The sequence below is a fragment of the Diabrotica virgifera genome, chromosome 5 (genome assembly GCF_917563875.1).
Source record: "Diabrotica virgifera virgifera chromosome 5, PGI_DIABVI_V3a".
In the NCBI taxonomy this organism is placed as follows: domain Eukaryota; kingdom Metazoa; phylum Arthropoda; class Insecta; order Coleoptera; family Chrysomelidae; genus Diabrotica; species Diabrotica virgifera.
In genome coordinates this window covers 249360230-249388211 of record NC_065447.1, presented here as the reverse complement: position 1 = coordinate 249388211, position 27982 = coordinate 249360230, and the positions used below count along the sequence as shown (strand labels likewise).

General features: G+C 33.3%; 1 protein-coding gene across 1 annotated transcript; it reads left to right on the top strand.

Moving 5' to 3' along the window:
- On the top strand, positions 1 to 27100 carry LOC114337723 (uncharacterized). The gene is made up of 6 exons (XM_050651041.1): positions 1 to 774; positions 6104 to 6444; positions 9434 to 9589; positions 11197 to 11261; positions 24999 to 25063; positions 27068 to 27100. The coding sequence occupies exons 1-4, from the start codon at positions 36 to 38 to the stop codon at positions 11257 to 11259; spliced, it is 1299 nt and encodes a 432-aa protein (XP_050506998.1). The 5' UTR covers positions 1 to 35; the 3' UTR covers positions 11260 to 11261; positions 24999 to 25063; positions 27068 to 27100.
- The last annotated feature ends 882 nt before the right edge of the window (positions 27101 to 27982 follow it).

Genomic DNA, 27982 nt, shown 5'->3' with positions numbered 1-27982 from the left:
ATCAGCAAAAGTAACTCAAAAAACTTCAAACAACTATGGTCTTGGCTATTACCCCCCAGAAGAAAAAGAGTGCTTTTTATAACAATGAGAAAGAGCAAGCATCTCTGCTCTGCATTTGCAAAACACTTGCTCCAACATTCATGTTCATGAAATGTATTGGGTTCTTTCCGATTTACTGGACTCACGAGAATGACAAATGTCGCTACAAAAAATCGGCTTGGGGGCTGGTATACTCTGCCTTTGTGACAGGTCTCGTACTGTTCATCGTGGGCACCAACATCCACTACAAAGAATTAACGAACACTAATTCATTGCTGGTGCTTCTAAACAACCTAACAAATGCCATAATCGGCCATTACGTTGTTGTTGTAACATTTTTGGTATTCTTTAAATTCGGCAGCTATATTGAAGCTATGAATAAAATTGTAGACACAGTAAAGCCAGAATTATTTTGTCAGTCAGTTATGCAAAGATGCCGTTTCTTACAATACATTAAATATGTTTGTGTGTTAGCTGTTCTATTATTCCAAATAGTTTTGTATATCTGGCTTATCTACACCAACAGATTTCACGACGAGATCACTTTCTTAAACCTGGTATATAGATTGCTGTCAAATCTGACGTTTTGCCTCTATGGCGTCTTTTTTACTATGTTTGGGTTTTTGATAGCAACGTTGGCATGCTTCGAAAAGTTTACTGTTAGCTGTTTGAAGTATATACCAGTCCATCCAATGAAGGATATCGACGATAGCAACAATATTTCAGATTTTATGGGTAAGATATTTTGTTTATTAAAAATGAATAAACATTTTCAATTTGGTTGCAGCCCAAAACTGTAGTTGTATTATATTTCTAGTTCAATCAGAGGGTACAGCAAGCATCTCTAGTGGTTTCGGGGCTTCTTAGTCCCTCATCAGGAGATGCATATGCTCTTCTCTCTGACTAAACCAGGATAACACTCCACGTGCAGTCACGGATTGCAACGAACGAAATGGCAGGGATGCCCTAGCGACATCTGCTAGAAAATTTAAGTTTTTAATCTAGTAGCACATAAAATGATATTTAAAATGCCATTTTATATCCTACCAGATTAAAAACTGCGAAATAAGCAGTCTCCACTTGTTGACCAAATTCGGTTGGTATGCAAGTGAAAGGGCACTCTTTTGTCCTGGGGTCAAGAAATTGGCACTAAAGGCGAAAGAACTATTTACTAGTCAACGGCATAAGGATGTAGAAGGCAAGGAGAAACCACTACATCTTTGTAGTCTCCGACTTTGTAGTGTTAAGCGCTCGAGTTTACTTCGGTGAGATTATTTCATGAATAAAACTGTATTTATAAATAATTTTAACTAATATTTTATTAATATATTCGTCTAAATATTTGCTAAACTGTGCTGTTCACTTTTAGAAGTTGAAAAATGTGTGTCACATTAATTGGGATCAATGTCACTGAATATTTTTATACAAAGACTTGAATTTTATATGTATTAAAATTATTAAAAAATAACCCTACGAATATCGCACGAGAGTAAGAATAAATAAGTAAATAATGATCCACTTTTTCTCAAACTTATTGTCATTGGGCAATAGCCACGCGAGCCCTGCGGGGCTCGAAAGTTTTCAAAAAATTGTTGCATTATTGTCAACTTATTCTCACTCTCTTGTGATATTATTGTCGAGAATTTTTTTCGATCATTTCCCGTCGCCAAGTATTACGTCGGATGCCCTTCATTGCTACTCAAAAATGAACATTCAGTGAGATTAATGACAATCAATGTTTTACAACTTGTCAAATAGAACACCATGACCAGGTTTAGCAAATATTCAGGCGAAGATATCAATAAAATATTATACAGAACAAGTAAAAACTTCGTTTGTACAATGGTATAAAAAGTTTATTGGTTTTCGATCTAGATCAGATCATCTTCAGTGCGTTATGCTTAGTAGATGAAACTAGCAACCTTATAAAATAAATGACATCGAGAAATATCATTTACATGTTGATAATCTGATGTTAGTAGCGACTCGTAAGTCGATGTTAAAAGATGAATTTGTTAAGAGTGCTCAAAGGGCAACATGATTCACTGCTCGAACGTGTGATTCTTGCCAGTTCAATTGATTGTTGTTCAAAGGCTGGTCTGTGTCCATTGAACTGGCAAGAACCACACGTTCTGATCGAGCAGTGAATCATGTTGCCCTTTGAGCACTCTTAACAAATTCATCTTTTAACATCGACTTAGAGTCGCTACTAACATCAGATTATCAACATGTAAATCATATTTCTATATGCTGGTCAAATTCCATCGGACTGGCTGAGATCTACATTTGTGCCCCTTCCCAAGAAATCCAATTCTAAGAAGTGTAGCGAATATCGCCTTATAAGTTTAATGTGTCACACCCTTAAAGTATTCTTGCGTATTATCCATTCCAGAATACGAGCAAAATTAGAACACAGCATAAGTAAAACACAGTTCGGTTTTAGATGCGGTTAATATTAGTTAAAATTATTTAAAAAACAGTTTTGTTGCTGAAATAATCTTACCGAATTACACTCGAACTCTTAAAAATTATCTATTTGTTTTGCCCTCGTGACACATTGACATAATTTCACACCCTTTCGGGTCGAGAAATTAAAACTGTCAAAGTGTCACTCGGGATACATATCGATAATTTTAGAGCTCTCGTGTAATTACTACTGATAATACAGTAATATACAGGGTGTCCCGAAAAGATTGGTCATAATTATACCACACTTTTTGGAGTCAAAAATAGTTAGATTGAACCTAACTACCTTAGTAAAAATGTGCTCATAAAAAAAGTTACAGCCCTTTGAAGTTACAAAATGAAAATCGAATTTTTTCAATATATCGAAAACTGTTAAAAATTTTTTATTGAAAATGGGCATGTATCATTCTTATGGCCGGATCATCTTAAAACAAAGTTATAGTGTGATTTGTCCACCCCATAAAAAATTTATGGGGGTTTTGATCCCCTAAACCTCCCCAAACTTTTGTGTACGTTCCAATAAATTCATTATTGTGGTACCATTAGTTTAACATAACGTTTTTAAAACTTTTCTGCCTCCTAATATTTTTTCGATAAGCGGGTTTTTATCGAGATGCGGCTTCTTTTTTAATATATTTAGATAAAAATTTTTGGGAGTTTTATACTTTTAAACCCCCCAACTGCTTGTGTACGTTTCAATTAAACTATTTTTGTGGTACCATTAGTTAAACACAGGGTTTTTAGAACTTTTTTGCCTTTTAGCCTTTTTTTGATAAGTCAGCTTTTTTCGAGATGTGGCTTCTTTTATTATAAATACATTTTCAGATTATTAACAGGTCTCTACAGGGTGATTGATTAATGGGGTAAAGCTCAATTTCATCCGCTATAGTAATAGATAGCAATAAAAGTTAATAACAAAAATTTTAGCCACCTTTGGGCTTCACATTATAAAATTAATTAAAATGTTACAGGATGTTCGATAACAAAGTGGCAGACCAAACTTTTGTTTTTTTAATTAGAACACCCTATATTTTATTTTAAATTCGAAATCCTGTTAACTTCTCTATGACAACAATATAAAGGTTTGTTATGTTATACAGGGTATTTACAAAGTTGTAACCAATTTTATATGAAAATCTATAAAGTTCAACTCACTGTATAAATAAAAATAAGCAAAAGAGCAATGGCTTATTAATGCCATATTTTTTAAGTATTGTCAAAATTTTAAAGAATTATTGATATTGGTAATTCTCTTTATATCAAATACAGAGTGAGTCAAAACGCAAGTACATGATTTTCTCAGTAATTTTAAATGGAACACCCTATATTTTATATCACTATTGAAAAGTACCATTATTGTACTTTAATTTTTAGAACATTCGCCATGTCTAAATTTATTAGTTTTTGAGATATTTTCATTTTTCAATGGACCAGGAGGTAATTTTGAACACCTTATGTAATTAACTACATATTAAAAATATTTTATTAAAAGTAGCTTTTAATTTTTTCAAACATGTTTTTTTTTGCAAAATATATTACTGATAAATTATTTTTCGTTCTTTATTTGTTACATTGTTACATTTATATAAAAGTAGTGTTTAATTGCCTTCACAAAATGTTGTATTTTGTGTTTGTGTGTTTTTTTGTAAAATTTATTATTAATTTTCTTTCTTTATTTTTTGCATTTACATAAAAAAGTAGTTTTTAATTGTTTCAAAAATGTTGCATGTTTTGGTTGTGTTTTTTTTGTAAATGTATTACTAATAAATTATTTTTATTTCTTTATTTGCTACATTGTTACATTGATTACCGGATTGATAATCAGTAATCGTCAATTGTCAAGTCAGTCATGGCTTACATAAAATTTAGATAAATTTAGACACCTAAAATAATTTGCTCTGAAAAATGAAAATATCTCGAAAACTAATAAATCTGGACATAGGGAATGTTATATAAAAATTAAAGTACGGTAATGTTACTTTTTAATAATGATATAAAATAAAGGGTATTCCATTTAACATTACTGAGAAAAGAATGTACTTGCATTTTGACTGACCCTGTATTTGATATAAAGAAAATTCGCAACGTCAATATTTCTTGAAAATTTTGGCAATAAATAAAAAATATGGCATGAATAAACCATTGCTGTTGTGCTTATTTTTATTTATACAGTGAGTTGAACTTGTTACGATTTTCATACAAAATTGGTTATAACTTTGTAAATACCCTATATAATATAACAGACCTTTATATTTTTGTGATGGAAAAGTTAACAGGATTTCGAATATAAAATAAAATATGGGGTGCTCCATTTAAAAAAACAAAAGTTTGGTCTGCTACTGTGTTATTGAACACCCTGTAACATTCTAACTAATTTTATAATGTCAAGATCAAAGGTGGCTAAAATTTTTGTTATTAACTTTTATTGCTATTTATTGCTATAGCGGATCTATAGGGCTTTTCATCGATTGTCATTTGTTTCGAGCTTCTGTCATGTGTCACATAATTTTAATATATCTACGCCATACGTCTTTTGTTTGTATCATTGTTATCTTAGACAAGGAAAGAGAGAGGACGAGTAATCTTATGACCAAAAGTGAAGCCAAACCGACACCAGAGATTTTGATCATCGACGTATCTTTGGGGTATTGTTATGCATTGAGTATTTAAAATAAAAACATGAAATGTATTTAAAATGAAGAATTTGTGTACGGTAAATGTTTTATTAAGTTGCTCATATTACGTACATATGTTTCAATACATACATATGTTTTTATTACGAATTTTAGATGATGATTTACTTTATTTTTTATGAAATTTTAACCTTCAACGAACACCCACCACTGGCAACCCATTGTTATTTTTGACGTGACCGCCACGTTTCTGGTGACAAACAAACCAAAAACTGGCTTCACTTTTGGAACGTGTGTTTTAAATGAGTGTTACCCGTCCTCTCTTTTTTCCTTGTCTAAGATTGTTATATACCAATAACGTATGACGTAGATATATTAATATTATGTGACACATGACAGAAGCTCGAAACAAATGACTGTGAATGAAAAGCCCTATTGAGCTTTACCTCACTAATCAATTACCCTGTATAATCGTACTTAACCATTTACAAATATGTGGTGGATTCGATAAATATTCAAAATATCTCGATAAACACTGGCTTATCGAGAAAGTCCTAAGAGGCAAAAATGTTTTAAAAACAGTGTATTTAACTAACGGTGCCAGACTAATAATTAAATTGGAACGTAGACAAAAGTTTGGGGGGTTTAAGAGAACAAAACCCCCATAAATTTTTTATGGGGTACACAAATTTCACTTTAATTTTTATTTAAGATGCTGCTGCCATAAGAATGCCACTTGTTCATTTTCAATGAAAAATCTCTAAGAGTTTTCGATATATGAAAAAACATCGATTTTCATTTTGTAACTTCAAATGGCTGTAACTTTTTTTGTGTGCACTATTGTATATATAGGTAAGTGAGGTTGAATCAACCTATTTTTGATCCCAGAATCTGTGGTATAATTTATGACCAATCTTTTCGGCATTCGGGACACCCTGTATATTCCATATCTACGTTTTTTTAAGGCGTCATCCACTACAAGATATGCAGAGAAACTCATCCCGCTACAGACGATTTACTAGACATGAAACCTGCCGAGATCATCGAATACTTACGAATATACCACGAAGAATTGAGTTTGTGTATATACAGCTGGAACAAATGTATGGATCCATATTTTCTTATACACACAGTAGTCGAACTGGGAATGCTGATTATACATTGGTATGCAGTCATTGCTTACCTGGTTTATAGCTTTAAGGATCCTCAGGCTCACACTATACATCTCATTAACTGGGCTTTCGTTATTTTCCATACGTACAGCTTGTTTTTGTTTTTAAAGAATGCCCAGCAATTGAAGAACATGGTAAGTGAAACTAATTAATTCTTAATGCATCTCTTTCTATAATCCTGACCCCCTGGAGGGAGTGTGGTAATTGTTGAGTCCCTCTCCAAAGATCGTCTGTCTCTGGCCATTTCTTTTAACTCATGCATAGGTCTTTTGCATATTCTTGTATTCTGATCGATTCTGGGGATCTTCCTTATGATCTTCATTTCTATTGGGGTTCCTATGAACCATTCAGTTGCCACCAACCATTCAACATGTGAACAACTCGATTTGGGTTCTAATGGTACCTTGGAAAAATTCAAAGATTCAAGAAAGGCGCAGCATAGGTAGAAGAAAAATGTTCTCGCTGAGAACTCTCAGAGAATGGTTTGGATGCAGCTCAACTGAACAATTTCGGGCTGTAGTGTCAAAAGTTAGAATAGCAATGATGATTGCCAACCTTGGTCTCGGAGATGGCATGTAAAGAAGAAGGTACCTTGGGCTTAATACATGTAATATGTTGTGCATAAATGTTTAATTTCACAAGTATAGTCAATGTTTGCATGACTGATCAAGTTTAAAGGGGTTTTACCCTAATATTTTTGTATTTTGGTGGTTAGCATGTCAGCATCTTGTCGGCACTGATGAAGATCTGTAATCAGATCAAAAACTAGTTCTGCGTTTGTGATGTAGTCACTTTTAGGGAATTTTAATTAATACACCTTTTATAAAGGATTTTACTTGTTTTTTTATGTTCATTTTTAGTCCATATTCTTCACAGAAACTGTGTGTCTTGTTTAGTAGTAATTGGAGTTGTTCAGCAGAGCTTGCCATAATCACGGTGTCGTCTGCATATCTTATGTTGTTAATAGATCTTCCATTAATTATTATTCCTTCACTTTGAGATAGTAATGCTTCTTCAAAAATGGCTTCACTATATACATTAAAGAGTAATGAAGACATAATACATCTCTGCCTAACTCCTCTCATAATTTCAATTTCTGGACTGAGTTCGTTATCTATTACAATTTGTGCTCTTTGATTCCAGTAAAGGTTTGTTACTATTCGTAAGTCCCTTTTGTCTATATTTTTTGTCTTTAGAATTTGGACTAATTTTTCATGTCTTACTTTGTCAACTACTTTCTCAAAATCAACGTAACAAACATGCACATCCACATTAATATCCATGCATCTTTGAGCTAATTAAAAGCAAATAACGCCTCTCTGGTTCCTAGTCCGTTTCTGAACCCAAACTGACTATAATCTATTCCTTTTTCCAGTTTTTTTATTTATAAGACCATGTATTATTTTCAAGAATAATTTGAGAATGTGACTATTAATGGTATTTTTCTGTATTCACTGCAATCTTTAGCGTTTGTATTTTTAGGGATAGCACAAAAGGTTGAGAGTAACCATTGTTTTGGTACCTATGTTCCCTGTTTTGTACACTGTGTTAAACAAGTCTACGATAATGTCTAAAGTTTCATCATAATGCATTTTAAGCTTTCTACTGGGATTTGGTCTGGACCTACTGCTTTACCATTTTTGCTGTTTTTTAATGCCGATTTAATTTCCTCTTTTGATATCTTTAAAACCATATCAACTTCTACTTCGACTTCCACCTGCTCTGTTCTATTATCTTTGAACAATTCATTTATGGATTCTGTCCATCTCTTTAATATTTCGTTGGTACTCAAAACAAGTTTCCCATTTGTATCTTTTAGTAATCCCGATTTTCTTTTTCTGTTGTTCTGAGTTAATTTTTTAATTTTTTTTATGTGTGTTAAAACTATCATGTCTTTTCTGGTGTTCTATCTCTGCGCATTGTTCTTTTAACCATTGTTCTTTTGCCTGCTTAATTTTGGATTTTATTTGTTTATCCATATTTTTGTACATCTGTTCATATCATGTCCAAAGTATTTTAATTGTTGGAGAAGAATTGCTTGGTTCATTTAAAATTGAATTCTTTGTCCGGTGGTCGGTCCACGGAATTAGTAAAATTCTTCTCCAACATAACACTTCAGTGGAATATATCTTTCTTCTTTTCACTTATCTCAAAATTTACATCAGTTTGTCAGTATTAGGAATATTAAGCAAGTGATGAACCCAAATATTAAGCAACTTTTAGGGTTCATGAAATGTGAGAGTCCTTTCATATTTTGGCCAGCTTTCATATGACAACTTTTGATAGATCATATCTACGTTTTATTGCTTCCTGTAGTGACCCTGTGTTTGTGATCAATGATCCCAGATATAAGTATAAACTGACAACCTCCAACCGGTCAATCGTTATTATGTGTGGATGATATGTATCTTTGATATGTTTAATTGCAGACTAAATATTTGACTTTAGTTTTCAACCAGTCGTATGAGATAATTTACTCCTCTTCACTATTTGCAAAAAGGGCTATGTCAGCTGCAAAACGTAGATCATCAATTTGGCCATTTATTGAGATGTCCTTTTCCCATCCTTCAATCGGCCTTCTAATAATATGCTCCTCAATATGTTAAATCATTGTAGAGTGAGTAAACATCCTTGTCTGGCACCTTTTTCTGGATGGAATCCGTTTTACAGTGTGTTTAGCACTTTAACCGTTCAGTTATAACAAGTGAAATGAAGTGTTGTGATACGTGTACGTGTACATCTCCTACAACTTTTAGTATATGCCATAAGTGTTACCATTTGACATTTGATCCTGGCGAACGCTTTGCGATAATCTATTAAACAAATGTACAGTGGGATATTGAACTACCTAGATTTTTTTGTTGTGTATTAAATGCAAAAAAGTGCTCATATCATGTTGATGTGCTCCTCTCTGCTATTGAAACGCTGCATCTTTGACATTGTTCTTCTGGTCAATTTTATTTTTCCTGCCTTTATTTTATTTCCTTTATTCCTATATATTATGTTATCCTGTACTGTTTTTTCTTGCTTTTCTGTTCTGTTTGTTGCTGTTCTTTCAGTACGAACATTCTTATAAATATCACATATTTTTACTATTATATGTATTATAAAATATTTTTGTAGGTAAATGGACTAATTAACTTCCTATTGGAGTACTCAACGAGAGTTTCCAATCCTGATGAACACCAACAAATTCGATTCTTTATAGAAAAAATAAAAAACCACCGTCCTTTTACGGCAAGTGGTGTCTTTACTATAGATCTCGGAATTGCAGGTCCAGTGAGTAAATCAATTATTAATCGTTTATTCTAATTATCGCATAGCATCAATTATGAACATATTTAGTATAGTATAGTTGATCCAAAAGATGGCATAACCCAGACATCCAAAGTGAAAGTTATCCTTCAACACCAAATTGTTCTATATGATCCACACAACGTCCAGAAAAAAGTCACACAATTTTGAGCGTTGGGTTTGGGGGGGAGAGGGGGGAGAAATCGGTAAATTCGTATATTTTTAAGTTTTTCGCCAATATTTCTAAAACTATCCGGTTTAGCATGAACAACCCTCTATACAAAATTGTTCTACATTAAATTTGAAATAAAAAAGGCTCTATGTATAATCTTTCTAAAATGAATGGTTCCAAAGTTAGGGAGGTAGTATAATATAACTGGTCCAAAAAAAGGCCTAACCCAAACATCCAAAGTAAAAGTTTTCCTCCAACACCAAAATGTTCTATATGGTCCACATATTGTTCAGTAAAAAGTTACACCATTTTGAGCGTCCGGTTTGGGAGGGAGATGAAAGAGAAGCCGGTAAATTAGTAGTTTTTTTAAGTTTTTCGTCAATATTTCTAAAACTATGCTTATAGCGTAAACAATGTTATATACAAAAAGGTTTTACATGAAATTTAAAACAAAAAATGTTCTATACATAATTGTTATGAAATCAACGGTTCCAGAGTTACGGAGGGTGAAAAGTCGAGGTTTTCGATACTTTTTATATTTTTTGGGCAATATTTATGATATCACTATACCAAAAACCCAGACATCCAAAGTGAAAGTTATCCTCCAACACCAAATTGTTCTATATGGTCCACATAATGTTCAGAAAAAAGTCACACCATTTTGAGCGTCGGGTTTGGGGGGAAGAGGGGGGGAGAAATCGGTGAATATAAAAAGTATCGAAAACCTCCACTTTTCACCCTCCGTAACTCTAGTACCGATGATTTTATAACAATTATGTATAGAACCTTTTTTGTTTTAAATTTTATGTAGAACAATTTTCTATAGAACATTCCTTACGCTAAAGCATAGTTTTAGAAATATTGACGAAAAACGTAAAAAAAAACTACTAATTTACCGACTTCTCTCCCATCTCCCCCCCAAACCGGACGCTCAAAATGGTGTAACTTTTTACTGAACAATATGTGGACCATATAGAACAATTTGGTGTTGAAGAAAAACTTTTACTTTGGATGTCTGGGTTAGGCTTTTTTTGGACCAATTATACTATACTACCTCCGTAACTTTGAAACCGTTCATTTTAGAAAGATTATGCATAGGGCCTTTTTTATTTCAAATTTAATGTAGAACAATTTTGTGTAGAGGTTTGTTCATGCTAAACAGCTTAGTTTTAGAAATATTGACGAAAAACGTAAAAAACTACGAATTTGCAGATTTCTCCCCCTTCTCCCCCCAAACCCGACGCTCAAAATGGTGTGACTTTTTTCTGAACATTATGTGGACCGTATAGAACAATTTGGTGTTGGAGGATAACTTTCACTTTGGATGTCTGGGTGTGGGTCTAACTATACCATACTAATTAAACTAATGAAAAGTGCAAATTTTTGGATTACTAATTATTTTATTATACTTTTATTTTAGATTTCAGCTAATATATTGACATACGTTTTAGTTGCATTACAGTTTGAGATACCTAAAGAATAAAGGTAAGAACACCTCATAACGTTTAAGTCAGTTTTTTTTAACAATTTTGGTTACTCTCCTGAAAATGTCTTTATTTGGGTTTACTTTTTTTTGTTATTTTTATTTAGGATATAATTTTCTTGTTAATATTTCATTTTATAGATTATATCTTTACGCATCCCCCGTTGGATGCAATTGAAGAGCATCTACTACTTTTTCGTTTAGATCTTTTATATTTCTACGTAACTTCGTTTTCAGGCTTAACTTGCCATTTCTTCCAATAAGAGGTCTTAGCGTGCTTCTTGATATATTGTTCTTAGTGGTAAGCACGTGGTCTCTAGATGGATGACTGTAGCGACAGACAGAGAAGGGCGGAAAAGGATTGGGGGGGCCTATCTCCAAAGATGGACCGAAGAATGCTAATTAGATAGATAATGGTAGTACTGTTGACATGTTTGTGTGTCATTCTTCTGTCCATTTGTTGTCTAATATCGTCATTGGCGATCAGGACTTTGAAACTTGACTTCTTGTGTCTTTTCTGGGTTTACTACGGTTATACATTAAATGCACCAATTTTCTAACTGATTTAGCGCATGTTGTTAGTATCTTCCCACTAGGTTTGTATTCAGACTTTTTGTTGTTGTATGCAAATTGGCCCATTTTATGAATAAGCGCTTCGTGCCACTCCTCTGTGATCTATTCGATAAACCACAGCACTTGTACCTCACTTGTACCTGGAGTGTTCAGTCCAAACGCCAAATTGTGCTTCTGGTGTGGTACCAATTGTTTCATCACTCTTCTCTTAACCTAGCTAGTATAACCTTCTCGGAAACCTTGCTTATTACCTCTAGTTACTAAAATCAATGGAAGCATGAACTCGCGAGAGAGACGTCGGCTTCTATGATGTAACGACCCACCAGCGCATTTTCGGCATGTATCGTGTTAATATATAAATCAATTTTTCACAATGTTCATTTCAGATGCTTTTAAAATCCACTTTCGGATTGGAAAGCAAAACTTCAAACAAACAAAAGTGTAATTTTTATTACAATTAATTATAGTTAATTGTGGTGTATTCCTATCTGTAAAATATTCCTTTATTAAGTTATTCTAGTTATTTTGTCAGATTCCCCAGTTAAGTTTTGTTTAGGATAAAGAGTACTTAGATATCGTCTTTTTTTTTCTTGAAAGCATTTATAAAATACACTGTTGATGTTTTCTCGTTTGTTAAACAAGGCTATAGACGATAACACCTTATTTAGGTAAAGGAAATGTACAACAGCTGAACAGTGTGCAATTTACCGGTTCAATGAAAGCGACAGAAAAGAAATTTTGCATTGCAACAACATATAATTTTAAGTTCAAGCTATTTTAACTACGATTTTAATTGTCTTAAAATAAAAAAAAAACTGACAGGAAAGTTAAAAAGACCGTCTTTATATTAATTATGTCTGGTACCTACTCTCTTTCTGTGATTATGTATAGGGACATTTTCCAATGCCAACCTTTTAAAGTTGCATATTATAATATACCAATTTTCCGCACTTAAAACCGCTGTTATAGTCTAAGATACGATATAAGGACAACCTTCACCTATACTGTACACACAACGCAAAAGTCTAAGGATATTTTAATAATTTGACAATACCAATGACAGAAATTTCATGACCATATAAATTTGCTTGTCAACTTCTTATCAAACTCTTGATTCTCTTGATACTCCTGACTCTTATCTTGACTCACTTCTTATCAAAAAAAAAATTGTAAAACTGATAGCAATACGTGTTTTAGAATGTTTTTTATAAGGGACAAAAAAATCGACATTTTTATGTTTTGTTTATTTTTAATTTTAGTCACTTTATACCATTCTTGCTTAATAGGTTAGTTAAAGATATTGTCTTTTTAACATGCAACGACAACATTTAACGTTGGACGAGATGAATAGAGCCGTGGACCTCCTTCAAGCTGGTATGCGACAAACTCAAGTGGCTGACCAGCTGGGTGTCTCCCAAAGCGTCGTAAGTTGTTTGTGGCGTCGGTTTAGAGACACTGGGAGTCCAGCCGAGCAACATCCAGACGTGGTCGCTCTACAACCGTCGCTCAAGACCGATATTTAATTTTAAATGCCAGAAGGCAGCCAACAATCACAGCATCCGAGCTGGTTAATGAATTACAGCTTGCACATAATGTAACAATTAGCCGCAGTACTGTGAGGAATCGTCTCCACGAAGCCAATCTTCGTAGTCGGCGACCACTGAGATGTCCACCTCTATTTAGAGGCAATCGCGCTGCAAGATTAACCTGGTGTCAAGAGTTTCAGAATTGGACTGACAGTGACTGGGCCACAGTTTTGTTTAGTGACGAGTCTAGATATGGATTTCATCCAGATTCTCGTCGGACAAGAGTTTGGAGACGTTTGGAAATGGAGAATGATTACGACATTTTCAAGAAGTGTATGCATACAGAGGTGGTACATTAATGGTATGGGGCGGAATCATGATTGACGGAAGAACTGACCTCATTTTCCCACGTGGCTTTCTCAGAGGTCAGCAATATTTGGACACTATTCTTGAACCTGTTGTGCGCCCGTTTGCTGGAAAATTTTTACTTTATGCTTGATAACGCTCGACCACATGTTGCGCATATTGTAACAAACTGGTTGGATAACGAGGGTATTGAAGTATTGCCGTGGCCAGCACAATCACCGGACTTAAATCCCATTAAGCATGTATGGGACATGCTCCAACGAATAATTACTCCACATATGGGCAATATCTACAATGAGTTTCAATTAAAAGAGCTTCTGAGAGAACAATGGACACAACTACCTCAAGCAGACATTAACAATGTGATTCGGAGCATGAACAGTAAATGTAGAGCTGTGATAAACCAACGTGGTTGCCATACTTTATTTTAAGTTTATATTTCGTATTTTTGACATTTTATGGTGGTATGTGAAACATGGGTGATTTGCAATATATTTTTTTTGTTGCAATTTTCTGTTTTTTTTGCAATTTATGGTTTTTGACATATTAAACAACAATTAAAACTACCAATTTTGTATTACTTTTTTGAAGTTGATTACAGATAAACAAAATACGTCTATTTATAAAAATATCCCTAGACTTTTGCGTTGTGTGTAAATTTACAATCAAGATGCATTAGAAATAAACAAACCAAGACACGTTAAATGCTACTAGGAACACTCCCAAATCATAATTTACAATGTATAAACTTTGGAAATCATGATTTGGGATTTACAATATATATTATATACTTCATTGTAAATTATGTCGGGAGTGCTCCTAGTAGCATTTAGCGTCTATTGGTTTGTTTATTTCTACTGCATCTTGATTGTAAATTTAGTATAGCTGTTTATCGGATAAAAATTATTTGATATGTAATTTAGCATGTTATCAATTACAAAAAACAAGGGGTGCCCGATCTAATTCTGTTCTAACTATAATTAATTATTAATTTAAAAAAAATTACTTTTTTTATACATTTAAAAAAAAATTCTTTCGATCTTGGCATATATTATATCAGATTTTTTGGATCATTCTAAACAAAAAAGCTCTTTTATAATTTTTCTCTAAAGTTGACAGTTTTCGAGTTATAAACAATTTAAAACTGAAAAAAGAACGAAAAATGACGATTTTCAAGGCTCAAAAACATAAGTAAAAAATATCAATTTTGAAATTACGAAATACCTAAATTCAAGTTCATACCTTATTCTATCAGTTCTTGATAAATATTTTGGACTTATTTCATTTTGAAACGTTGTTTGTTAGTTGTTAATGCCCGCTCCCCATAAGAAACCTTCCTCATTAACAATTAAAAAAAATATGTTTTAGAATAAAACATGGCTAAAATTCTTTTCGAGACCTGATAGAAAAAGATTGAACTTGAATTTAGGTACTTTATGATTACAAAAATGATATTTTTTACTTGAGTTTTTGAGACCTTAAAATCGTCTTTTTTCGTTCTTTTTTCAGTTTTAAATTGTTTATTCGTTAACTCGAAACAATTTTCCTTTTTAGCGTTGGTGTTATATAACAAACAAAAACCTACGAATGCAAGAACCTACGAATATCGTGGGTAGACAAAATTAGCAATATTGAAGTCCTTGATAGTGTAAATAATAGGAAAGCAATTATACAGACAACATAAGAGGCGGAAGCTTGAATATTTTGGTCAAATATTAAGAAATCCTGGCAGAAAAGAAGGTAAAGGAGATGTAGGAAGAAGACGAACCTCCTAGTTAAGAAATCTAAGCGAACGGCTCCACGAGCGACAAATTTACGCCAGCAGTAGCAGTAAAATGAAGAGTGATAAAAGAAATCAACAGCGATGATACTGGGCGGCTCCACAGAGCTGTAAATTGTCGCTCAAGATCGAGAAAAGGCGCGTCGTCAAGGTCATGTCGCAGACGGATAGGTCCAGGGGGTAAATCTACCAGTTTACCAGTTTATAACTAAATTTTATATAGGGATGGTCACTACTAAAAGTTCCTTTTGTTGTACGATTAATATGTGCGGCGCTATGCACGTTGTAAATTGTCGCTCTCATGGAGCCGTGATTTTACAGCTGTGCTGCCGCCGTAATTTTACTGCTACTGCTGGCGTAAATTTGTCGCCCGTGGAGCTGCTGGCTAAGGGAATTGTTTAGTCTGAGCTCTAACCAACTATTCAGAGCTGCTGTAAGTAAAATAAGAATCGCCATGTTGATACCCAACCCTCGATAGGAGCTGGAACCTTAAGAAGAAGTAGATGGCGATATTTACTAGGGAATCTTATTAATACAGTGTCTTCTGTATTCTTATGCTATTTACCATTTTCTTGGCTAGAACAACATACATCTTGGATGAATATATTATACAGTAGAACCTCGATTATCCGTCAGGGCACCGGACCAAGGGTCTGACGGATAATCGAAAAGACGGTTAACAGAACATTAAAAAAAATTAAAAATTCATAGTACAACTCTCAAATTTTATTTGTATGATTTGTTTGACAATAAAAGAGGGATTTTTGTTCGTACAATCGAATCAATTTAAAATATTCTGAAATCTGTGTTTGCTTTACTGTTGCTTCACATTTTGCGATGGCTGAATTTCTTAATCGGCATAAGATCATACAATCTACTTTATTGGCTTCTTCTTGTTGAGAATACAACTCGATGACTTATTGCATATTTTGCGATAAGGTCAGTTACAATAGGTTCATCAACATAGCTATAATCAAATTCCAAGTCTGTGTCAGCTTCTTAATCTGTCTGGTCCGCCTTTGTTGCCATTTCAACGATTTCTTTATCTGTCAGCAATGGATAGCCGTGTGTGTCCTCATCACAAATCAAATTAACTTTTTTTTATTTTTTTGCATTAAAATTATTGCTAATGTAGTCAATACAACTCTGTATGTACCCTGACGGTTAACAGAGGTGACGGTTAATGGAGAGACGGATAATCGAGGTTCCACTGTATGTGTATTCTGACTTCTGACACAGGACAAATGCAAAAACCTGATATGCAGACGACCTCGTTTAGAGAAAATAGTAATATTAATGATGACAAACAATTTTTTGAAGAAAATAATTTTTTATATACTTTACGCACTGTACAACTTTCTTATTTGCATTTTAAGTGTAAATACTTATAATAGTAAATACCAGGTTTTCGCCAATTAGGTTATTTTATTAAATTGCTTCATATAACGGATGTATATTTATCAGATTTAACTGACAAACGCAATATAGGTACAACAACTGTACAATATTCCAATAAATTTCTTCGATAGTCCAGTCAATAAGTTTTTTTTAATTTATAATTATTACTGGGTTCGCTTACTAAGGCCACTTGCACAAAGACGATTACAAAAAAAAATGTTTTATGATATAACAGTTACTGTGTATTTATCAGGAATTATCTATCAGTTATACTGTATATCTCTTGTATTAAACTAAATTCACAATCAAGATGCAGTAGAAATAAACAAACCAGGACACGTTAAATGTTACAAGCAGCACTCCCGAATCATAATTTACAATGTATAAACTTTGTAAATCATAATTTGGGATTAACAATGTACATACATTGTAAATTTTGATTTGGAAGTGCTCCTAGCAACATATAACGTGTCTTGGTTTGTTTATTTCTACTGCATCTTGATTGTTAATTTAGAGTAGGTTTGAGGCTATAAAATAGTCTTTTGGCAGAAATGCAAAATGGCATTCAGTGAGTATGAATTGACAGCTTTGATAAATAGGTTGGTTCCTGGATGACATCAGGTAACCATGTGTTAATTTTGTATGCCCGATCCCAAGTTTTCTTGCCACATTTCGCGATATCAAGTCACATCGACACCTCTCGTGGATTTCAGCTGAACTAGCTTCGAGGGTGTTTTCCATGTCAAACTTTGAGCGCACATGCATTTGAAACAAGTGGGTAATATTCATTATTTATTTTTACAAATATTATATACCTATATTATATCGACGCCAACTTTTATTGAAAAGTGAAGATTCCATGTTAGTAATTTTATATTGCCCAATAATTATTAATGTAAAACATATAAACCATGAGCGTAACCATGGGGGTTTTGGTGGTTATAACCCCCCCCCCCCCATTGGTATGTACTTTGAGCTCTATACGCTTATCACCATACCCCTCGGAGACTTTCCAGTAGTTGTAACCCCCCATTAGGATTATCCTGGTTGCGCCTATAATATAAACATAAATAATGAATATCACCTACTTGTTTAAAATGCATGTGCGCTCAGCGTTTGACATTGAAAACACCCACAAAGCTAGTTCAGCCGAAATCCACGAGAGGTCGTCGTTGTGACATAACATTGCGAATAAGATCTCGTCTAGATAAACATGTAGGAATAAAAATAGAATGTCAGTGTTGTTGCCATAGAGTTCTTGTTCTTCTCTTGGTGTGAGACTTTCAGTCCTACAATTGGATGTTAATAGCGGGATCAAATGATGTTGAGTCAAGTGTGCGTGGTGGTCTGCAACTTCATTGTGTGTTATACTAATATTGGAAGGTAACCAGATTAGAGTAAAAATCCACAAGGAACATAAAATTCCTGTAGCTTGCTGTATACCATAAATCACAAAAAAATACTATATCCTTTGTAAAAGGTATATTTAAAAGATCCCAATAAGGGTTACATCACAGAAACAAAACGTTTTTGGATTAACAAATAATCCAGCATCAGTGTTTAAAAGCCAACAGCATGCATGCGTGAGCCACCAAAAAGTTATGGGTAAAAACCCTGTAAATGTCACAAGATCTTAAATGATACTACATATTAGGTATAAATAAAATTAATGGATGTTGCAAATATTCCTGGATATTACCCAGGGCAACACAGGACTCTAACCCACGTGGACGTAATGTGACAGGAATGAACCTCACATATTGAGAGTTGAGTGTCAACTAAGTTGACTAAGTTGAGTTGACACTCAACTCTCAATATGTGAGGTTCATTCCTGTCATATTTCATCCACGTGGGTTAGAGTCCTGTGCTGTCCTGGGTAATATCCAGGAATATATTGCAACATCCAATAATGTTATCTATAATATGTAGTATCATTTAAGATCTTGTAACATTTAAAAGGTTTTTGCCCATAACTTTTTGGTGGCTCACGCATGCATTCTATTGGCTTTTAAACAATGATGATGGATTATTTGTTAATCCGAAAACGTTCTGTTTATGTGATCTAACCCTTATTGGGGTCTTTTAAATATACCTTTTAGAAAGGATCCAGTAGATTAGATTAACTGTTATATTTTGGGAAAAGATAATTTGGTAATGGTCATGGATCTTTTGAACGATATTAAGAACAGAGAATACATTTTGTATAGATTTCATTGAGGCTAGAGAGTCTGTGCATTATATATAGCAACGTCCTTATTTGTTGATGAAATGTATTTGATAGCCTTAAGGGGTATATTTGATGCATAAACGATGATGTGATAGGAGTATGAGACTTTGTAACAGAACAGCCTACTTCTGTATCATTTTTTGAAGCATCAGTATATAGTAAGTATTATACTTGGTCGTATTTATTTATAAAGAAAATTTCTTTAAAAGTTTTTACAAGGGAGTTACAAATTTATCGTACCTTGTAAGTGATGTATTAAATTGAGGAATGACTATAGACCAAGATGGATAAGGGGAGAGAAGAAGTGAAAGTATTTGCGATAGAAATGTGTCATCAAGTCACTGTGTCAAAATTATCAGGATTGGTTTTATTGATGATAATTTAGAGAAGTCATGCAGTTTATTCGTTGATGATACAAAAAGATATAGTAGGAGTATAAGTGGAGTAGTAGTTGCTCCCATTTATTCCAAAGAGGGGGTTCATTTATACGGGGCTAGATCCAAAAGTGCCGATACAGATAGGAATAACTGCTGTGAAGCACTGCAGTGCTCTAGCATTTCAACTGCAATGCTGTGACTATTGTGTTATACGTTGACACTGACTTTGAGTATTGCAATATCCTACAATTAATCCGTTTCAAGTAAATATACTTTGCTTTTTTAGTATATGTACTTTGTAACTAGTGGTAACTATGCAATCTTACATTGTACTGTAACTTACATTGTAAAAGATGTAACATGAAGACTTATGAACTTGAGCATATCAATGTATGCACAGATAGCCTAGTAGCTATAGGACTCGTAGGAGTCTTAATCTAGACTAATATGGGAATGTCTAGTGCCGAAATCGATAGACTGGCAAAACAGAATTTGTATTGGCATCGGTAATGAACTTGTGTATAAAAAGGATCTGGTATCATAGCCTTTAATCCAACTCCGGCTTTAGGAGTGTCAAAAAGGAAAAAAGCCAGGATTCGAACACAAAACAATTCCTACTGTGAAAATATATCCGGTCAAGTACGTGTCATAATGTATATTGGATGGATTTGCGTTAATAAAGCTGCAAATTGTGCTAAAACTAGCAGGAATCAGCCCAGAGTCATAACAGGCTACCTTAGAGGACATATACCAATCAGGGGACACCTACATACAATAAAACTGTTTAATTGACTAAAGACTAGTGTATTACAACAAAAATTGCGAAACTCAAATGGAAACCACACTGCTAGACAAAAAGTCAAACGTTGGAACGTCGCAATACAACATTACAGACCTTACAAAGATGGACGACTAAGAGTAAGATCACACATGGGATGTGTATTAGATGATATCAGGAAAATAGCCGCAAAAAATTGGACGTATGTTGCTCAGGATAGAGAGCGATGAAAGGAATTGGGAGAGGCTAATGTTCAAAAATGGTCGGTAGAAAACTAAGAAGGAGAAAAATAAATTATTCTAGATCTTTTTAGAATCCTCGCAACACTTTTTTTTGTTAATTTCATCCACATGCGATATCCGAAGTATATTTCTAAACAAACGCTTCTCAAAGACATCTATCTCTTTCGATTAGGCTTTTACTTGAAAATTCGAGGGTACTGCTTTTACCATCAGGATGATATCGAATTTTATTATTTTTTGTGCTTGAGTAGTATTTGTTTCCGTTGACAAACAACCTATCATACTGTGGGTTGTTTGTGCACAATGTTTTGTTCGAAATCGTCTATGAATATATCTGCTAATAATAGAGACAAGGAAGAGCTCATGGCTAATCCGAAAGGTTTTTCAGTTTTTTGTTTTGGTTCTCAATGTATCAGATCTCCCTAAGTTATTATTTTTAAGCTTTTCTACAATGGTACATCGGTAAAGAGGCTGCTGATACCGCAACTGACTAGTATATTAGGTTTGTTCGTAGTACGATCCAATCGATCAGCAACCGTTGCCAACCATCAGACGCATGCGTAGTTAACAGTTAACGCTGCGCAGTTAACAGTTCGAGTTCGTAGACTACGAACGCGCTTGCGTCTGACGGTTGGCAACGGTTGCTGATCGTTCTACGAACAAACCTATTGTTGGAATTGTTGTTGTTTTTGCAAGAATTGTATGTTTTTCGTGAAACGTTGTCGTGTTGTGTGTTTAAAGCTGTATCATGTCTAGGAGAAACTTTAATAATCTGCTGCAAGGAGGAGAACCTATGAAGTTGCAAATTGGTCTGAGGTGGTATTTTATATATTTTGTTTTTAGGTGTTTTGGCGGGATCATTTTGTACTTTCTTGTTTGTGACCAAATATTGGATTCTTTCCTGATATTGACTTTTGTCCACAATTACAGTTGCGTTGTTCTTGCCACATAGACGGATCTTCTTTTAGAGCTTTGATAGCTTTGAGAACGTGTCTCCCAGGAATTTGATTTATTTTTCTTTTTGTGTAGCGAACGTGTCAGAAAATGAAATAGATAAATTTGATGTTTCCGCAAAATAAAGGCTACAGGGGAAATTTTGTAGATAAAATTAATGAAACATGAGACACTTAAATTTATTTTGAAGTCCTGGTGTATAATTATAAATTATATCGTGAAAGATGTTACGTTATGCATTATGGTTAAACATAAAACAGCATTGTAGCCATGTCTAGTTTGATAGTCAAAATTGGCCACTGAACTGGACTAAACAACAGTTAAAAAGTATAACAATTCTACGGAAATATAGATATTGATGATACGATTATTATGATTATTATATTAAAGTAAAATTTGAATAGTACTTTCTCTGTGTTATTATTCTATTTGCGTGTAAAAATCAAAATTTTTTCTTGTCTATTAACTCAGTTCATAACATCCTTCATGGAGCCGTAATTTTATAGGTATTTTTACCCCACTTCGGGTATTTAATATATATACCAGATGGCTGATACGTAAGTTCAGTGTCATTGTTCAACTTCTTCTCAGCTGCCTTTAACAGTGAAAATATCAGGAATGGAACTGGTCGGCGTGAGTACAAGTTTCACTCTTACCTCCGCGAATCGAGAAATTATCCGTGTATAGATATTATACTTCCTACAAGTCGATTTATCGAGAAATATGTACAGTTGTTATAATTGAAGTTTGATTTATGACATAACGGAAGAGTTTTCACTAACGTTTTAGTTAAAAATTGGGAACAGTTTGCACGTGAATTATAGATTTGGATAGGGAGAACGTTTTTGTAGTGGCGTACATTATAGGAATTTTTTTAACATAGTAAAATGTGTTTGTTGCCCATTTAAATCATTTTAATGTATTTTTTTTAAATCTTGTATAATTAAACCGGTGATATGAGCTTTTCAGCAGTTTTATATTTAGCAGCAACTTGTTCAGAATCTATTTACATGTTGTTTTTTATATTATACAATTTTTGTCATACCAAAATCTTTAATCCTTATATTTCCGTCAGTGAATCCTTCAAATGGTGTTGTTTCTTCTAGAGATGATACATTACGATTGTTTTAATTTATTTTTTTATTTTTATCGCAGAATAACACTGGTTAATGCTTTTTTTTTAACCGCATCAACCACTATCGTTATTATCAGGGTGGTTTATATTATTTTATAAAAAAAATTTTACACATAACATATTTATTTATTATGGACTTTTCTCAATATGTGGCCTGGCTAAAATGTTTTTGTAACTTTCACTGTGTTCTCGTTCATTGCCTATTCTATGCAGCACTTCTTCGTTTGAAGTCCATTCTCTGGTTGATGTTTTAAGGGTCCGCGCTCCAACTGCATAGAGAAGAGTCAACCATCCGTAGCATTTTGGTAAAAGTAGTCGAATTTCGAGTTTTATTCGAGAAACACATAGCAGTTTTTTAATTTTTTCGAAAGATTTTCTGGTCTGTTTCATTCTCGATCTTATTTCTACTACAGGATTTGAGCTGCTATCGATCCAACATCCCAGGTACTTAAATATATTGATGTGTAAATATATTCCTCCTTGATCTGCTATTAATTATCCATTTTTGCAATTAATAAAAAGGGATCCTTTTCCTACTGCAATGCTGTTATTTCAGACTTTTTAAAAAAATTCTTACTTTATTTCTGTATAAATCTCGATTTTATTTTCTTTATATTTTTCTCAACAAACTTTCGTTTTCTTGATCGTATTTTTTGTTGTTCTTCTTTCCGTTTCATATTTAGTCTTATTCTTTCCTTTTCCTATCTGTAGCATTTTTCTTTTGCATTCCTTCTCTTCTGATAGCTTCCTTGCATTTGATATCAAATCACTCGCTTTTAATCTTTTTGTTTTCTTTGAAATTATATTTTTTGTCGCATTTATGTATTGTGTATTGCATGTGTATTATATACAGTGCGCTGGAATAAGTGTTACCACCCCCCACCCCTATTAACCTATTTATCTTTAGCATCGAATTCTTTCTAACTGCAATCATTTTTTTTTCGAATCCTGAAAAAACTAATAAATATTTTTGAAAAATTTAAACGCAGAATGAAATATTACAGTATTCTCGATGGTAGAATGTCCCTGAGAACTCCTTTAATGTTTATTTTAATAAGTGACGGGGGTGAAAAAACAGAAAATTTAGTCCTATTTTTAATTTCAAATATATCATTCAAAAGAAACATTTTGTTTATTCTAAGGGACAGTCAGCCCTCGGTAATAATCTAATCTTTCATTCTGAGTTCAAATTTTTCAAAAATACTTATTAGTTTTCTCAGGATTTGACAAAAAATGAATGCGTTTAAAAAGAGTTCGACCGAAATTTTGCGCCTACGCTCTCAAAAAGGATTAAAGTGTTATACCTACATTTTTGTAATCAGTATTTCAAAAGCTTTTAAATGAGTTGTCACATGATGTACTTTCCCATTAAAAAAAATCAAAGTTATGCCTGTCACCTGAAGAGGGATAACGTAAAGTTCGAAACATTGATGCTATAATATACTATCATTATTTTAAAAATCGACCTGTCCGAGCGTTTTGCTTATGTGGTATAAATAAATAAGTTAATAAGGGTGGGTAACACTTATTCCAGTGCACTGTATAATTGTAGGCGATGTGTCTCGGATTTTCTATTAATCCCTTAATGTTGGTATATTCTTGTTGCTGACTTCTTCGTTTAGTATTGGCAAACGGAGTCTGCTACATTCTGCTGATGAGTTTGCTATATATTTTTCTTCTTAAGTAGAATGAGAGCTGCTTCTTTGATTTTTCTATTTTTTATGCATATTTCTTCATAATTATTGATGCAGCCTTTCGTTGTGTTTTTCTATGTTCATTATCCGAGGCTTGTTTGCATATTATCTGTAATTTGTAGAAATCTGATTTTGATGTATGCATAGTGCTTGTTAAGCCTGACATTTGGTGGTCCTGCGGTTTCTCCCACATAAAAATTTTTACATTCACAAGGTATTTTATAGATGTAGTTCTTTGATATTCCTTGTGTATTGTTAGGTTTGGTTTTATACACAGTATGTATATCTCAGTGTATTCGTTGTATTGGTGACATGGCTTGTTCACGAGGAACAATTCTAGGCTATAATTCATTCGCTTTTAAGATGAGTAACGACGCCAGTTTCAGACGCCTGATTCGCAGGTTTTTCATGTCGTCGCAACAGAAATTAATTTATAATATAGAATAAATTAATTTGTAACAAATGGCAAGCTCTGACGACACGCAAAACCCACGAATCAGGCGTCTGAAACTGGCGTCGTTACTCATCTTGAAAGCGAATGAACTATAGAGTCCCGTTCGTTATCGAAATTAACTAAAACGGTCATGCACCACCACTTACCACATTAATGTGTCTTAATCCCATATAATCATAATACCTATTTAATTTAAACATTTATTTAATTGTAATTTAAGTTTTTTAATTTTTAGGTCGTATTCTTGATGTTATTTATGCTTGTCCAAGTGAATTCAGCACCAGGACACACTCACCATCAGTAAGTAGACAATCATCCATATATCAGCAAGAGCTATATGTGATTTGTTTGTTGTCAAAACGTTGTTTTGACAACGTTCCGGCAAGGTCATACTTGTCATTGTTATTTCAGATTAGTTCTGCTTCAACCTGATGTTTGAGAAGAACTGATTTCTAGGTCATAATCATCACCTGTCAATTCGAACCAAAAATGGCATAAATAGCTTTATTATGGGATGTAATATACATACGTTTTATGTGCCTTATTTAGGCTACGTACCTCTTCAATCTAGGCCGCTGTAAACTTATATACATTGCAGCAGTTTTTGTGATTGGTCCTATGCGTATAAGAGATGGCGGAGTCTTATTCGCTAATTTAATTTCTTCATTTTTCTGTAGACTTGGTTTCCAGATGCAGGTGGGAATCTTTGGGCATCTCTGATTATCCCCTGATGTAATCCGTATTAGGCTATACAAGGCTTTGGAGCTAGAAACGAAGCTAGAGATGATTTGTAAAATTAGCAGCACCATAGATATAAACGCATCTCCTGGCTCAACAATCTCAGAAAAGGGTATAATTGCAGTTCCATCGATTTGTTCCGAGCTGAAATCTCAAAAGTGAAAATAGCTATGATGATTACCAACCTCCTTAGAGGAGACGGTACCTAAAGAAGAAGATAGATATAGCGACTGTTAACAAATTCTATAAGAAGTGATAAACTCCATTTATCACATACAAAACCGGACAAAATCACTTAAAAATATATTATTTTATAATATAGTTCCAATATGATTTGTTTGTGCTGGTCATTGAAGCAAAAAAGCGAAACTGAAACAAAATATGTGAGAGGATAACATACAATCAAGTTTTAAATCAATCAATCAAGTGGTAAAAGATGGGAAAGGAGGTCTATGCAAGGGAAAATATTAGAAAAAATGTAATGGAAGATGGAAAGAAGTAATAATAAATTTTGGTTGAATACAGTCAGTAATATTAGAGATACTGCTATTGAAATATTTGAAAAACCTCAGGAAAGAAGTTAGAGGACAAAGAAACTTAGTGGTTGTCAAACGAAGAATGATGATCCCAGTTATTTAAAGATTATTTAAAAAGGTTTTCCAACTATTTCTTTATTTAAGCTTAAAAATACGTTTAAGATTGGCATATATATTTTGAGACCGAAGATAATTTTGTTAATATTTCTTGGTTTTGTAATTGCTTTAAGCACTTCCTCTTGACTTTTAACCATCGCAGTCGATTCAGATTATTGTATTTGTACTATTTTATGAATGAGTAAGAGTGTAATCTCAGTTTTACAAATGATTTGCAAAACGGACCAATCAACACGAGAATATAGGTCCAATTTGTCATTAAAATGATAATAAAAGAGGTGGGAAAATTTTAAAATATTCTTAAAGAAATGTTATGATTTCCTCGCATTTTCAGTATTACCACTAATATCTACATCTAATACATCAAAATTTTACTAATTAGAGAGCAAATACAGAATAAAAATATATTATTCTTAGTTTTACCAACAGTAGTACTTTTTTGTTCAGATCGAATTTATCTTTATAGCCTTTGAATATTAAAAAAAACGATATTTTTACAAAATCTAGGAACTGAACGAATGCTTTTTTCGAGATAGTTAAACAATGTTCGAACATATGAATTTTAGAAATAAAAGGAAGGTATCGAGTACTGTTATTCATTAAATCTTGCCGAAGTCACACTGGACAAAGGACAAACAGATTAAAATTACTGTAGTTTACTAAATTTACCAGTCACATTGGACAAAGTACAGTAATTTTAATCTGTTTGTCCTTTGTCCAGTGTGTGTTATTTGTATTATTTTTATGTAAATATCTACGAAATTCCGGGATGTGCTTCATAGCTTCTTTATTTGACGAAATGCCCCTGATGATATTCTGAAAACGAAAGGTTTATAATAATAAACATTTTGTTATTTTAGAGCTTTATTATGATCTGAATTTCGTATTTATATTAAAACAATCTTTATTTTAGTGTGCATCACCGGATTCATGTCCCACACAAAGTAAAAACTGTTTATCACACAAAAATAATAAAAGTACCAGAGCACCATCACTACTATCACGAAAAGGAAAAGATTGTTCCTGTCGAGGTACACAAGGAAGAACCAATATATCCACCATTAAAAGAAGAAGATTTTCGAGAGATCAGCCACCACCACTCACTGTACGGCAGCGAACACAACATTTTGAAGAAACATGCTCCAGCTTATTCAAAAGAAAGCCATAAAAGAAAGGTTTTGAGTAAAATTAAGTAAATTAATGTGCGTTGGATGTTATTTATTGTAAATATTGTTACCAGTTTGTTGTTCTTTCTAGATAAATATATTTTAAGTTTTATATTGATAGTTTTATTAAGTTTATAAATGCTGGACAAAGGTCTCCCCATAAGTTCCCCACTCTTCTCTGTTTTGTGCTATTTGGTGTCAGTTTCTTCCCAGTTTTGCTTTAATGTCGTCCAGCTACTTTTCTTTGCTCTTCCTATACTATAAATGTTCAATATTTCTCGTCCACCTTTCGTTATCTTGTCCACGTATTCTACCCAGCTCCATTTCATTTAAGCAATTCAAAGGAACTCCTAATATAGCTAAAGTCTGATGGTCCTCTGTGTTGTTCTTAATCTATTGGCTAATAACTATATTATAAAGTGTCGTAATCTCCATTCCATAAGTCATAACTGGTAGAATACAACTGTTGAATACCATTTTCTTTAGAGTTATTAGTATATTTTTGTTTTTCAATACAACACTGAGTCTTCATATTGCTGCCCAAGTCATTCGGATTGTTCTAGTTATCTCTGCCGTTTGATTCTCTTTGCCTAGTTTGATCGTGTGAACAGGTATAGATATATTAGTTAACACTTTCGATCTAACTTGACCTAAGTATATTG

Excerpts from the sequence above, each read along its gene's own strand:
- LOC114337723 (XM_050651041.1), top strand. The coding sequence starts at position 36 with ATGGTCTTGGCTATTACCCCCCAGAAGAAAAAGAGTGCTTTTTATAAC. Across the intron at positions 6,445-9,433 it reads CCCAGCAATTGAAGAACATG|GTAAATGGACTAATTAACTT; the intron begins GTAAGTGAAACT and ends ATATTTTTGTAG. Across the intron at positions 9,590-11,196 it reads ATCTCGGAATTGCAGGTCCA|ATTTCAGCTAATATATTGAC; the intron begins GTGAGTAAATCA and ends CTTTTATTTTAG.